General features: G+C 40.7%; 1 protein-coding gene across 2 annotated transcripts in view; it reads left to right on the top strand.

The window, feature by feature from the left end:
* The first annotated feature begins 11,606 nt into the window (after positions 1 to 11,606).
* LOC121954625 (dachshund homolog 1-like) overlaps positions 11,607 to 14,894 on the top strand; it is a 29,918-nt gene continuing 26,630 nt past the window's right edge. For both annotated transcript variants that reach the window (XM_042502257.1, XM_042502256.1), the window contains exon 1: positions 11,607 to 12,357. In XM_042502257.1, coding sequence (XP_042358191.1) covers positions 11,774 to 12,357 — 584 coding nt within the window. In that variant the 5' untranslated portion in view covers positions 11,607 to 11,773. The remainder of the gene's footprint in view (positions 12,358 to 14,894) is intronic.

The following is a 14,894-nucleotide window of genomic DNA, read 5'->3' as shown; positions in this document are numbered from 1 at the left end:
GCCTGTCCCAAATCAAAGCATGTTAAGTTTATCGATTTATAGACCAGGCTATTACATAAAGTTTTACAGTAATTAATCATGATGATTTATTAGTACTACTTAATATTTATTTTTTCTTTCAGGCCTCTGAAAACTGCACTAACTGAAGTTGCAGCCTGATCTACTCAGTTTGAACTGTAATGGTATGATGCCCTGTTCCTGGATCTGTACCTACGATGGGCTCTCCAGCCAGTCGGACTTGTCGTGTGTCGGCACTCTGTCCTTTGCGTGTCCTTGGTGACTGACTGCTCCCGTTTTGTGCTTTGACTTGTGTCTCAAGTTTTTGTGTGGAGCTTTCAACCTCAGTCCTCTTCCTGAACACAAGTTGTCTCCCAACACAAGGTCATGCTGCTTCAGATTTGCTTGCAAGATCTCCTACAGCCACTTCTAGGTTCACAGTGGTAATCGCATTGACATCCTGCCTTAATTTGAGAGCATACTTCTTATTTCTGATAGTCTGCTTGTGTTGCACTCTTCATGAGGAAATGTTTTTTTTATGATGTTTAGAAACATCTCATTTGTCATGAATTGTTTTTAATTTTGTGTAATGCATTTTTCAACTTAATCCTTTCGCCATTTCCATTATCCGTCTATGATGGAACAAAAATTAAAATGTTACAAGCAACGACCACAAGGTGGTGTTGTGTCATTCTTAACCGAGGTATAGGTCCTTAATGGTGTCACGCTCAAACTGCAAGTTTCATACTGCATAGTTTTCCTTTTTCAAGAGCAACTGAATGCCGTTATTTTATCGTTTCTATTTAAATCACATTTTTCCTTTTTTTAATTAATCGTGACGTTGCTGTCTTTTTGATCCCATTGTAGAACAAAAAGCATTTTTCCGAAGTGATGTAATTCTTACAGGCTTTCAAATAGGACCTGGCATTTTTCAGAGGGATTTTACAAAGGAAATGATCTTTCCTGTCACACTAGGTGAAAGGGACAAAGATACAAACACAAACTGTGCAGGGGTGATCACATCAACATGTACAAAAGACACAAACAAGGGTCATTCTTTACAGCAGGATGTCCTGTTCAACTGAAATCTTACACCTCCCCTTTATGTCCATTCTCTATCTACAAAAAAAGTATTTGCGATTTATTGCAAACTTGACAAAAAAGCCCTCTTTGATCAACCAGAAACGAAGCCCCCTACATCATGTCTAACCACACAGAGCATTGTTTTGTTTCTCCACCGTCTGTGAAATAGCTCTATTCATCTTCGAGACGAGGGAAAATGCTGAGAGCACAGAACATTCCTCCACAGGCCAATATACAGGCTAGACGCGACCTCTCATCCGAAAGGGCTTGAATCAGTATCTTTTTGAATGTGTGTGTGTCCCTCTGTGTGTGTGAGAGAGTTTAGGTGTTCCTGCAGCGCTGTAGATGTCTACAAATGAGTAGCCCCCTAAGCCATCTGACAGTCACGCCTCACCCCTCACAGGCACACCACAGAGAAAGGCAGCGAGCGAGCAGGAGAGTGTGTGTGTGTAAGCATTTCTGTCTTTTTCTGCTTTGTCTCGCCATCTTGACTGACGGGCTGTGAGTCTAAATCTCTGTACCGCCGCTTTGATCTCTTAACACAGTATCTCTCTGTTCCTCAATACCAGCATCGTGTTAGCCAAGTATGAGAGGCATACAGATACGGCGCAGTGGCTCTCCTTGATAGCTCGTGAGCCCGAACAACCCCTGGCCTCCGTGGGGGGTGAGCTGCAGGAGATGTTGACGGAGGGGAGACCCACATTGAGAATCCTTTCCTTTCACAAAGAGTTATGCACGGCTTGATTGGCTACTGTGGGCGTGGGATTCAGGATGCATTGCTCCCCGTTTGATGTGTTTGAAGGGTTTCTCCTGATCTTAGCCGGCTACTTTGATCTCTATAAAACAAAATATTCTCAAATCCCATAGTCCTGACTGAGAGATTAGCGTCCATATATGCATAAACATCTAAGAGGTGTTCAACTAGGCCACTGGTCAGGTCACATGACTGTATAAACTTAAGCAGGTCCACGCATCTGAACTTCTGAGGGTGTTTATGTTTGTACGTCTGATAATTACCCCGGCTGAGGATTATTTTTCTGATAAATGAGGGCAGTCTCATTTAAAAGTGAAAGATTACAGTTCAGGTGTGCGCAATGGATATTATAAAAAATAATTAGACTGGACTGATTAGAAGTTCTTTATGCATAAAGGATAGATGGTCTGTTGATGTTTGCACAAACTTAAATTACAAACATAATGCCTCATGAAAACAAGCAGAAGGAGAGTGAAACCAAAAGTCAAAGATGTCTGTGTACTGTTATATTTAGGTTACTAATTACCATTAGCCATAAACAGGCAGGTCTAATGGTCTCCCTGCAGAGACAAGGCTTTGTTTGTTATGTCCATTTCATTTTTGATTGCAAATTATATGATAATTTCAGGGCTAGAATTTTAAGTTTTTGGACTTTATTTCTGACGTGTTGTTTTGTTCTGTTTGGAGCTTTATTTAAAAAATATAAAAGAGCTGTGTTTTAAGAAGGAAAGTTTTGTGGCAGATTGGATTTGTAGAGACAGCTCTTTGTCATATTTTAGAAGTTATACATAAAAAGAGGGCTCTTTATTGAGATATTCTGCAAATGTTTGGTAGTCTCTTGTGTAGGTGTTCATTTGGGATGTTTTATTTATTTATTTTTTGCTTTTCCATGTTTTGTTTTGCACCAGGAACACTGAAAGATGGTTATAAAAATACAGTGTCTTATTTTCACATGGGATGGTCCAAAAAAGGCATCACACTTGAACTGAATTACTTAATATATTTTCCTCAAACAAATGCATGGGTGTCATACGGGACAAGCCTGGGCCCCGGCCCAGGGGTCAGGGGGCCCCTATGTTAGAGCGTTTGATTGAAGTCGCTGTTATTAACTTTCAATTTTGAGTCAAAGGGCTTAGTCATTCATGTCATTAACAGAGCTCCTCCTAAAAAGAGCCCTAAAAAAGAAAAACTGAAGGAATAGCCTAAACCACGTTAACTTTTTTTAATGTGAAGTTCCATCTTTTAATTTTCTTATTAATCAGTGTGCCGTGTCAATGTAATGTTAATCCTTGCTCCTCAAATATTATTATTAATAATGATAATGATAATAATAATAATAATAATAATAAGAATGATAATAATAATAATAATAATAATAATAATAATAATAATAAACTTTATTTGTGGCTCACCTTTCATACAAGAAATGCAGCACAGGGTGCTTTACAACAAAGAAGATACATGCACCAAGTGCTTCACATGAAAAGACAGAAGTCATGAAGACATAATAAAACCTGCATGTAAAAATAAGATAAGATCAGAACAGAATGCATACAATGCATCTTCACATGGGTAAAACCCACTTGATAATACTTGTAAAAGTAAGATAAAAAGGGATAAAAAGAATGCATAACTTAAAATGGAAAATAAAGCCCATTGAGATAATAAAAATGAAAGTAAAGATGAAAATAGAGTGTATAAAATCAAGGAAAATACAACTTTTTAAAGAGGTGCAGCAGTGCGTAAGTGCGAAGCAAAATACAAAGCAGTTAAGTCAGAACTAGATACAGGCTAAAGTGAAGAGATAAGTTTTTAGTTTTCTTTTTAAAATAAAATAGCGAGGTGGTGTCTCTGATATCTATAGGCAGTGTGCTCCAGAGCTTTGGGCCGTAACTGACCAAATCTGCATTCCCAGGGTCAGTCTAAGGTTGCTGACCCCTGGCATAAACATTTATTTTGAAGATGCAACAAAGGAACCATCATGATGCATTTTTACTGAGTGTTTCTATCCCCTCAGTTTATCTACGGGACAATAACAGCATGTTGTACCTGTCTTTCCAGGGTGGTGTGTGGGTGGGCTTTTATGCATCCAGGGCCAGGGGCCCGCTGTGTCATAATCTGCCTTACCCTTTCACCGCTGCAACTGCACACACAAAAAATATGTACTTATGTACAATCCAGAGGTACTTGTACTTCACTTCAGTATTTTAATTGTATGCAACTTTATAGTGCATTCTATTTCAAGGGGAAATAAAGTACTGTTTACTCCACTACATTTATTTGGCAGCTAAAGTTATTTTGCTGATTAAGAGTTTAAAATATGCATCATTATACAGTAGATTTAACCACCCAATAGTACATAAAAAAAAGGTGGAATTAGCTCTGGCTTTAACAGCTTTAGCTTTAACAGACTGTGCAGCTTAAATTTATAAAAGGAAGATTGTGCTCTTTTAAAGGTTACATAGTTCTGCTTTGAGTACAATTTCGAAAGCGGAGCTTTTACTGTAAAGAAGTATCATGGTATTTCTGCTTGCACTGAAGAGTCTGACAAAAGTCAGTCTTCCTCTCTAAATCAAAAAACAGCAGCATATTCTTAATTCCTTGAAACACAATTATTGACACCCTGCAGCAGCGTATATCCTAAAGAGTTTCTACATATATAGCTCTGTATTGTAGCACTGACGTGAGAGATATATGAATATTTCTGTAGCAGATCGAGCCTGTCCGGCCCTCATTCTTCACTGACTGTATTTGCCCTGAGAGCAGCTCTGTGACCTTGTTAGATCTTCCTCCAGTACACCACCCTTGATTGCATACAGGCCGCACTTTAACACCGCAAGATTATACTATTTAGGTCCCAATTAAATTCACAGCAAGAAAATTGGATCATAAACTCTTTAAAGGATCGTTAACAATCATTAGACGGGATAATAGCATGGCAATCAAAATATGTTAAAAAAAAACTTCCAAAGTCTTTTAGTGACTTTGTTATTTTTGGACATTTTCCAAGCTGATTAATGTAGAATTGATTGATTTACAGTTGTAATTAGCTGTCTTCTGCATAGATGCATAATAATCATATATCTCCCTGCTTGTTTTAAAGTATTAATTGGTTTCATTAACAAAAGCAGTTAATTGAATAACAATTAACAAAGTTGGCGATGGCATCGACGCAGCGCGTGCAAGCTCCCTTGTGTTTTCCCAGTGATGATGATAATGAAACCACCTTTTTTATCAGATTGGAATTTTGTGTGTTGGACTATGTAATGACTAATATGATATTGGGCTTATTAGTTTATTCGAGTGGCTCACTGAGGCGTTAAGCTGGTGTTGAGCATGTTGTGTTTAACAGGTAGGCACCATATGCCGCCTTAATCAGACATTGGAATCACATTTGGTTGTTAAATTGTCTTCCAATAAAAGCAGGTAGTAAAACAACTTGAGTTAATTCAATTTCAGGCGAGTTTGGTTGAAGGCAACAGCTGTTCATGTTTGTTGAATTGTTTAACATTCCCTCTCTTGTTTTTTTTTTTTTCAAGGTTTAACTCCAACAGCCTGTTTGTTCTTCCAACTTTTCTTGTAGAAAATAGAGACGGAGGGTGGACTAGCTGTCCACTCTCCTTAAAAGAAGACAATGCCAGGCATATTGTAGTGACAGCTTGCATTGTGTGTGTGTGTTTAAGAGAAAGAGAGGGAGAGAAGAGACAGGAGAGAGAGCATGTGTGTGTTAGAAAAACAGAAAAATAGAGAATATGTGTGTGTGTGAGTGTGTGTGTATGTGTGTGTGTGTGCATGTGTGTTACAGTGACAGCTTGTATTCTCCGTGATTAATGATGTGCTGTGTGACTTGATAAGTGCTTCGGAGGACCAACGCTTGTTTCAATTAGACCTTGTGAAGGTCGCGACGCCGCGCCGGCCTCTCATTATCATATCCATAATCAATCCACATTATCATAGGGGAATGTGCAATGGATGTGTGATATCTTGGTCATACACACACATTTGGAGACGGGCACACACACATACACACACTAATCACATACCAAAACACAATGACATACACTCTCACTCACAAGAGCACACACACACACACACGCACCCTTCACTCCAAGTTGATTTGAACCATAACAGTGGCTTGTCGGAACGGATTGTCTGTTCAGATTAAGAGTGTGTTTCTGAGAATTAAGCAGCGTTGATGGTGGTGGCATTTCAGATCCCCTCTGCAGACACAAATGCCAAAACATCATTCTGTCAGCCCCCCTCCTTCTCTCTCACACAGCCACATACACAACCGCACACTCGCATGCTCATACACACACACACTTAACCAGGACCCTGGGGCATTTTTAATAGAGGCGAAGTGATTCGTATGTTTTTCCTCCTCTAATGAGAACAGATTGAGTGGTATTTACACTTCATCGGCTGATCTAACCACCTACACATTTCCCTCATGCTTCTGCTGCTCACTGGCCAAAACAGACATGTGGAAAGGACCAGAGCTTGGCTTTCAAACAGCGACACAACATGAACATTATCTTTGTCTCTTTGGCTCACGATGGCATCATGGCAAAATGAATATGAACTGTTAAAACACAAGATTTGGGTTCTTTAAGGAGGCTGAGTGTATTTTTTCTTAGTTAAAATGGAAAGGAAAAGGCATCAGAAATGAGATTCAAATGTCTGGCAAGTGCATCGCTCCAGACAGGCAACTCAAATGAGATGTGACTGTTGAATCTTTAATTTAATCAGCAAGTTTACCTGAGATATAAACATGCAAAAAGTGGCAAATACGTCATGCATTTTCACCAAAAACATTCAATTAGCAGTAGCTGACTATGTGATACAATAACATGAACCGAGGCAAGAAGCACACTGCTCTGGAGCAATTAAAGGAATCAAAGAAGATATAAAGAATTCATGAACTCAGTAATATTCACTTAAGGGAGAATCTTCCCAGGTGGTCAAGATAGATCAGCCCGAGGAAGTGGAATCTAAATTAACAGTCTTTAGCAGACATCTGCTTTCCTATAACATTGTAAAATTGACGATGGACAGTTCTTAAAAAAAGGATCTAAATCGCTGCTGCAGAGGCAGAAATATCATTCGCACGTTCTCACTCCAAACTCTGTCAGGACCTTTTGTGTCTTCCTATGACGTTTTAAGTATCCTTCTGCATCAGCTGTTTATGCTCCGGGATTCAGTTACTGTGATATCAACAAATGTACATGTGGGATGAAGCAGCATGGTCCGCAGAAGGTGGATTTTGGCAAATTTGGAATGAGAACGGGTTGGAAATATAATCCTTTTTCACAGTGCCTTCTTCTTTCTTGTCAAAACCTGGCACCTATGTTACCCATAATGCAACTTGAACCCTGACAGTTTGGTTGGAGGTTTATGTGTGTAAGGACCCTGACACACCCGTCGGCCGTCGGCTGTCGGCTGTCGACTGTCGGTCAATGTTGGGCTGTCCGTGTCCGTCTGTTGCCTTAATTTTTGCGGGGTGTCCCAGATCGTTGGCCCTTGTCAGCCCTTGTCGGCTGTATTTCGGCTGATTCAGCGTGTTTAATCTTTGTTGGAGACCATCAGTCAGTAAAATCGCTCTGATTGGCAGTTTAACACAGTGTACCAGAAGTGAAACAAAAGTGAGGAAAGTAAACAAATGATTAAGTCAAGAGTTTGTAAGATTAAAACAAAATCGTTATATGAGGTGAGATTATTTTTTAGCCATTGAGCTCTTTTGTAGAAACGGTTTGTAATTGTTGAAATTGTACACTAGTGCATGGTAAATATCCATCGTTCTTTTAGCATCGTGTTGTGTTGTTAATGCGCTCACCAGCTAACTAGTGTCCTGAGTTTCCCTTTTTGAAGAACAAATACAAACTACCGCCAGCTGTTGGTATGGAGACTCATTTTCTTTTCACACAGGTGCAGAATGTATCTACTAGTTGACTGTTGACTGTAATTTGCAGTGTGAGACAAACAGTGTTGGGTGACGCAACAGTCTGCCTTCGTCTCCACTACTTCTTCGATTTTGGTTTGGTGTGTCTGGGCCTTTAGCTACTAGCAACTATAGTGCAGCAAAGTGGTTATTTTTCACTGACACATCGTTGTGTTTCCAGTAGCTTTTTAGCCACCAAATCCAGGTATTTTGAGCCAAAACACGACCTTTTCCTAAATAACAATCAAGTGTTTTTTGTGCCTTAACCGAGCCATGCATTGACCACAAAGTTGTTGACATGCCAAAGTTTCAACGTATTCCACTAACATATGAAGTTAACACATCCATACTTTGCCAACATTTATTCTGGCAACTGGTTTGTTCCAACACCTGTAAACTCACCTTCATATGTTCCCCTTTAACTGTGGATCGGTACGCTGTATTTTTATACTTGAGTAACTGGAGAGATTTTGCAGCAAGTATCGGTTCATTGTTTCATTTCATGGGAGTTTAAGCACAATAGCTGCTGTAGGAATTAAACCTGTGACCTTCCTGTTGTGAGACAAAGTCACTTCCCACCAGGGCATCCTGCAACCTCCTGCTAACAGGGTTCTCCTAAAACACTGTGGTTGCTTAACAGACCGTGGACTGATGAACTAAAATGAAAAATTAAACAAAATCTAGCATCTAAGGTTATAATCACAAATCATTTCTTCCGGCTTGCATATTACTCATCAGGTCCTTGTTATGCCACCTTTTGCAGACTAAAAAGGTGTAAAGTAAATCCATCATCAGATGTCGCCACGGGCATAAAAAGTTGCAGCGCACTGGCTTGGGAGTTAAACCTGAATGTTTCACTATATTAAACACTTAAAGGTGGGAATTTACCACATGAATCAGCTCTGCTTAACACTGATGGCTTTATCGGTGTATTTTCTACAGATGGAGAAAGAGAGTCGTGACATTTCTTTTTGGCAAGGAAAAGGCCATACTCAGCAGGAGTTATCAAAGGCAAAAAGTAAAAAGTTCGAGTTAGCTATCTCTCTCTCTCCCTCTCTCTCTCTCTCTCTTCCCCTGGAGATACTCATGTTAAGCATAATTAAGCAGATTTGATTAGCATCAAGCCTGGCTTCCTCTCTTGACTTTTAATGAATGTAAATCTACCATCTACATCCTAAAGATTAATTTCTGCCAATTAAAAAACACAAGAGGGCTTATTGGAGAGAGAGAGAGAGGGGGGCGTCGGGAGGGAAAGAGTGTTAAAGTCCTTTGAGTTGGAGTACAGTCGGAGTTTTATCCTCTTCCCCCTTGTCTTATGGTGAGATGGTCTCTGGAGATCTGTGTCTCTCTCTCCCTCACGACCAAGATCATTATCAGCACAATGTTCCGTGAAAGCCACTTTGAAAGGACTGCGAGCTCCATATGTAAATGATGGGAACGTGTGTGTGTGAGTGTGTGTGTGAGTGTGTGGACTGGATGAGGAAACAGAACAGGGAACAGGTAAAGGGGTCAATTTGTCAAGACAAGGTTATTGCCTTGCCCCCCCCCCCCCCCCCGCCTGGCCCCTTTTGTACAATGTCTCATCTCTCTGGTTTGACTCTTTTTTGGAGGCTTTTTATTTAAATTCTGATTCTTGTTGCTTTAATATTATGATGGAGAACAAACAATATTACAATAAAGACACAACATTGGCATCTGGCAGGAATGAGACATGGATGGATTACTGAAAGGGCCTACCGAGCACAGCCCCCCCCCCCCGGGGCCTCCCGAGCACAGCCCCCCCCCCCCCCCCCCCTCCCAAAATGATAAGCAAAACAGGTGTTGGTGGTTGAGAGGTGTTGGGGGCCTTTTCATATCTGTGCCCAGGGGTCCATTGTCACAAAATCTGCCCGTGTAATGAGGTGCAACACAAATTATTTAAACACATGTAAAAATCCTTTAAAAGGGCCACCAATTTACTTTGGGTAAAACATTAAATATGAATATACTTGTAATTTAGCAGGTGCTTTTTCCTATATTACACTGTGCTTGCTTTCTTACCTTTGAAGAAACAATATTGGTTTTTATCTTCTTTCTGTCAAAGCCTTTACATCAATTCATGACATTTTTTTACTCTTGTTTAAATTCACACTCCTATTTACATGACATTGAGTTCATACCTGGCATACATCAGAGTTTAGGCTATATGCCACTTTCTCTAGGCTATAAATTGACATGATTTAATATTCACTTGTCTTAAGTCAAGTATCTTTTCAAGTCTCTGTTTTTGCATTTTATCTGAAAGCACTCAGCTATAATCAGATTTGACAAAGTGTCTCTGATGGTATCCACATTAACTAGTATTTAAACACAAGTATATTTGATCTCAAGACAAATAATTACAATAATCAAGTCGTGTTTTTTTCCCCAAGATAATACAATTACACAACTATTAGTCACAAACTATGTTGTGGGAAGATTACAGTGCTGCCATGAAGGTTTAGAAATGCCATAAAGAAGACAGATTGAGTCCCATTAGGAGCATTAATATTAAAGTGTCTTTTCGTTAGGCGTTCACAAATAGGCTTATCCAAAGTTTATGTAGGCTAATCTTTGCTCTCTCTCCCTCTGCTCTCTCCCTCTCTGTGAATGTGTCTCTCACTCTCTAAGAATATATCCAGGCTCCACCTCTTTATGATAATGTGACAGTAGCATCCCCAGCTCGGAGACAAGCCTCCTCTCCTTCTCATTCAATCGCTATGCGATCTGCTTTGTCCACACATGGACCTCGTCTCCTCGAGCACGCTCTATGTGCAGCTCCCCCTTAGAAAACAACCGCATTTGTTCTGTGAAGATACTTCCTTAAAATTGTTTCTTTAGAAGTTTACTTTTGTTCAAATTCATCAGACATGACCTCCATGGCAACTTCGGCTCTGCTCACCATTGCAACACTTGGGCACCACCCAGGGCCAATTTTGTTTTTTTAAGCGACCAACTCCACCACATTCGGCTACTTTCTACCCAGCTCCCTTGGTGGCAAAGACACTAAAAATTACCACAAAAAGATGCATAATAAGTGCAAGGAGACACAAAATAGCAACAAAAAGGGGCAAAACCAACCATAAAGAGACACAAAATGACATAAAAGACATACAAAATAAGGGCAGGTCTAGGGAGTGGCCTGGGGATATACCCTTGAAATCTGATTGGCGACCTCATTGTGATCGGCTATCTGCTCAGTCAGTTTGAACTTTTTGAGTTGTAAAATGAATTTTCTTTTATAGGTACAATTTAGTCTTAAATTAAACTATAAATAGAAATAAGTAAGTAAGACACTGCAACCTTAGTAATTAAAGCAGGTGTGTGTAGTGGAGACTGCATAAGTCAGTGCCCAACTTTGACCACCCGAGTAAGATTAGTGTGCATATGACACTGACACAAGATAAGATAAGATAATCCTTTATTAGTCAAAATGTGGAAATTTGCAATGCTGAAGCAGCAAGGTGCGTACAAGATAAGCAAGCAAAAATAACAATATAAATAATAAAAAAAACCAAGGTGCAGCTCAACAGTTGAATAATATTTACATCAATTGCACATGGAAGATAATTGCACCTGTGAAATATGGCACATTAATAACCAAAAAAGTCACAAAATTACCGCACACACACACACACACACACACACACACAAACACACACACAAGTTTATATGCTGTGCTCTCTCTCTCCCTCTCTGTGAATGTGTCTCTCACTCTCTAAGAATATATCCAGGCTCCACCTCTTTATGATAATGTGACAGTAGCATCTCCAGCTCGGAGACAAGCCTCCTCTCTTTCTCATTCAACTATGTGATCTGTTTTTTCCACACACGGACTCTGTCTCCTCTCTCCTCTCCTCTTCTGTTATCCCCCTCTCCTCCTCGGGCACACTCCATGCGCAGCTCCTCTCAGAAAGCAACGACGAAGTTACTTTCCTAAAATAGTTGACTTAGAAGTTTACTTTTATTCAAATTCCTCGGACATGACCACCATGGCAACTCCGGCTGCTCCGGCTCTGCTCCCCGCCGCTACACTCGGGCACCACCCGGCGCCGAGTTCCGTCTCTCCGGCCACCAACTCCCCGCCACCTGCGGCCACCTCCGCCGCTTCCTCCCCGGCTCCTCCGGTGGCTCACCCGGCGCTGCTGCACCAGTTCCGGGCGGACCTCTTACTAGCGAACGGGACCCCATTGAAAAGCGGAGGAGCTCCGGTGACCAGCAGCGCTAAGCCCGTGTACGCCACCCCATCGCCCGTGGAGAGCACGCCGCAAAACAACGAGTGTAAACTGGTGGAGGTGAAAGGTGCCAAGCTGGCCTCGTTCACGGTGAAAGACACGGAGCTCATCTGCCTGCCCCAGGCTTTCGACGTGTTTCTCAAGCACCTGGTCGGCGGGCTCCACACCGTCTACACCAAGCTGAAGCGGCTGGACATTTCCCCCGTGGTGTGCAACGTGGAGCAGGTCCGGGTGCTGCGGGGGCTCGGGGCCATCCAGCCCGGCGTGAACCGGTGCAAACTCATCTCCAGGCAGGACTTCGAGACGCTTTACAACGACTGTACCAACGCAAGGTGAGGCGGGGGGTACAGTGTGACCCGGGCTGTGTCCGAGATCATTCACTCATTTACTAGTCCACTATTTAGGAGCTTTGTATAGGACTATATAGTGCGGTGCATCCCAACTGGTCCAACCAGGGGGTCCAGTTTTCTCCTTAGTTCAAGGTCCACACCTTTGATAAATTACCGCATATTCAATTATATTTCACAAAACGTAAACAGCATGTGCCCTTTGAACATAATGATATAAAACATAATGCAAGAATAACGTGGAATTTGCTTTAAACTTAGTAAATAAATAGCAACAAAAAAAGTGCATATTATTGCTTCTAGATCAGTGAGGCTACAAAGGCAGCACGTTAAAAGTCCAAATAATACCAAGAACGGGGCAATGAGATAGTTGCTGTACTGGAAAAAGACAGATTGGCATGATAAGAGGCCCCTAACAAAGTCTGCAGGTGTTTTTTTTTACAATCTTCATACATTCTTAGGTCACTTGTGGTTAATTCAGAATGGATCCACGACCCACTTTTGGACCACAACCCACCAGTTTGGAACCACTAATGTAGAGGACTATATAGTGAGCAGTGAGCGACACAGCCCTGGTTGTGATGCTGTTGGGGTTAGGATACCCAGTTTAGGGGGGCGGGTGCAGCAGGTGGGGTTTTCTGAAGCAGGTATTAGTGGTTTAGTGGGGTGTACTACTAGGTGTAGATAGTTTACCAAGAAGGAAGCAGGTTTACCCTCCTATATATTCCAATACATTTTTGGTTTGATAGGTGAGTATACATTAAACAACCAGAAAAATAAGTGGGTAAAGGCTACCCGTATACCTGCACATAAAGGATTTTAGGGACTTGTACTCGTTCATTTTTATTCAAGGCTATTTGATATTTCTGCAGGTCATTACAAAACTTCCCGGATCCATTACAAAACTCTAAATAATAACCTATTGCACATTGCAATTATAATTGATTCGTGTTGTTTGCAAATGTTTTATATATATGTAATATTTCTGTCATATTTAAGCACTTGGTTTTACGCTGACATCTGCATTCTATTCCTCTAAATTAAAGGCTAGAGTGTTCCAGATGCAACTTAATAGGAAAAATTATCATTCCTTAAATCAGTTTCTGAAAATATGATTTGTTTTTGCTTGTATTGGAGGTTGTATACCCCTTTTTAAGTTTTATTTGCAAAAACAAAGACACAGGAATTACAAACAGATAGGGAGGTAGGTGGGTGCAGGTTAACAACATATAGAAAGAAAAAATACTTTGAAAATATAGAGATTAAGTGTAATTGTGCATGGAGGAGATGCAAAAGATTATTGTCGGTAAGCCACTATGTGGAGATAGTTTGGGCGAAAAAAGTATTTGAGTAATTAATAACATTTGTTGCAGTAGTAATTTTACAAATTACCACTTGATGACTGACTGGAGGTCCAGTTAACCCCTTTTTATTTACCACATCACTGCTGCTATAGGCCTGCCTGTCACTAATTACCATTTTAAAGGATGATAAACGCTGTGATGGGGATGATGGTGTTGACGATAATGAATTTTAGTAATCCTAATAAAAAAAAATCTTCAAAAGTTTGTCATGTTATCATAGGCTATGATCTCTCGCTCTCTTTCTGACATGCACTCACACACACAGTCTCTCTCTGACACACACACATGCACACATTGAATCTGACACTGTCATTCTGAGAAATTGATTCTTCACAGAAATTAATTAATTTTCATTTGGCCCCAAGCGGCAGCTTAAATCAGGACAAGCTCACTCACTCACTCACTGATCCCTTTGCTCCCTCTCTCTGCCTCTCCCTCTCTCTCCTTCCTTAATAACTCACTGTCTTATCATATCAACACTCTTTAGCCCTGAGCATCAGAACAGAGGAGATGATTAAATGAATTCTCGGTATTTATGATGCGATTATGTAAATTAGCTGTTTTGCAGAACTCCGTTGGTGACCAACTACATGGGTCATCAATCCAATGCACCACAGAGATGTTTGGATAAAGGGGCTATAAATTGGCTGGGATTTGTGGTTTCCTGGTGCCTCAGTCTGCTGTTGTGCAGACCACATGCTCGTAACAGCATGAGTTTGAATCCAGAGGAGTGTGGATTAGCCTTAGTTTGGGGAATTTATATTGTTTGATAGTTAATCCCTGCTCCTTGGAGCATGAATGATCCAATTTACACCTGCCATTAAATTTCAGATAGAGGATGTGTCAAGATGTGCACAGATAGACACTAAAAAAACTAATTTTGCAATTTATTAACTACTTATTTTCTACTTCTTTGTGTCTCTTGGTTTTAGGTCAAATTCAGTTGCTTTAATCCTGCTCTACTTTTATCTTTGAGCTTTGATACAAGCTTTGACTTGTTGAGCAAAACCAGAAACACTCTTTAAAGAAACAAACTGTTCAGCTTCCAGCTCCATGTGCGTGGATTAACACCTGCACTTAAGCATCTGAGGCCCTCCAACCAAGACAAAATCCAGATGCATCTTCTGGGCTGCTTTGGGATTTCTTCTGTGTCAGGTG

Source organism: Plectropomus leopardus, chromosome 15 (assembly GCF_008729295.1).
Source record: "Plectropomus leopardus isolate mb chromosome 15, YSFRI_Pleo_2.0, whole genome shotgun sequence".
Classification (NCBI taxonomy): Eukaryota; Metazoa; Chordata; class Actinopteri; order Perciformes; family Serranidae; genus Plectropomus; species Plectropomus leopardus.
The sequence above is the reverse complement of the archived record's forward strand: the minus strand, read 5'-3'. Positions and strand labels throughout refer to the sequence as shown.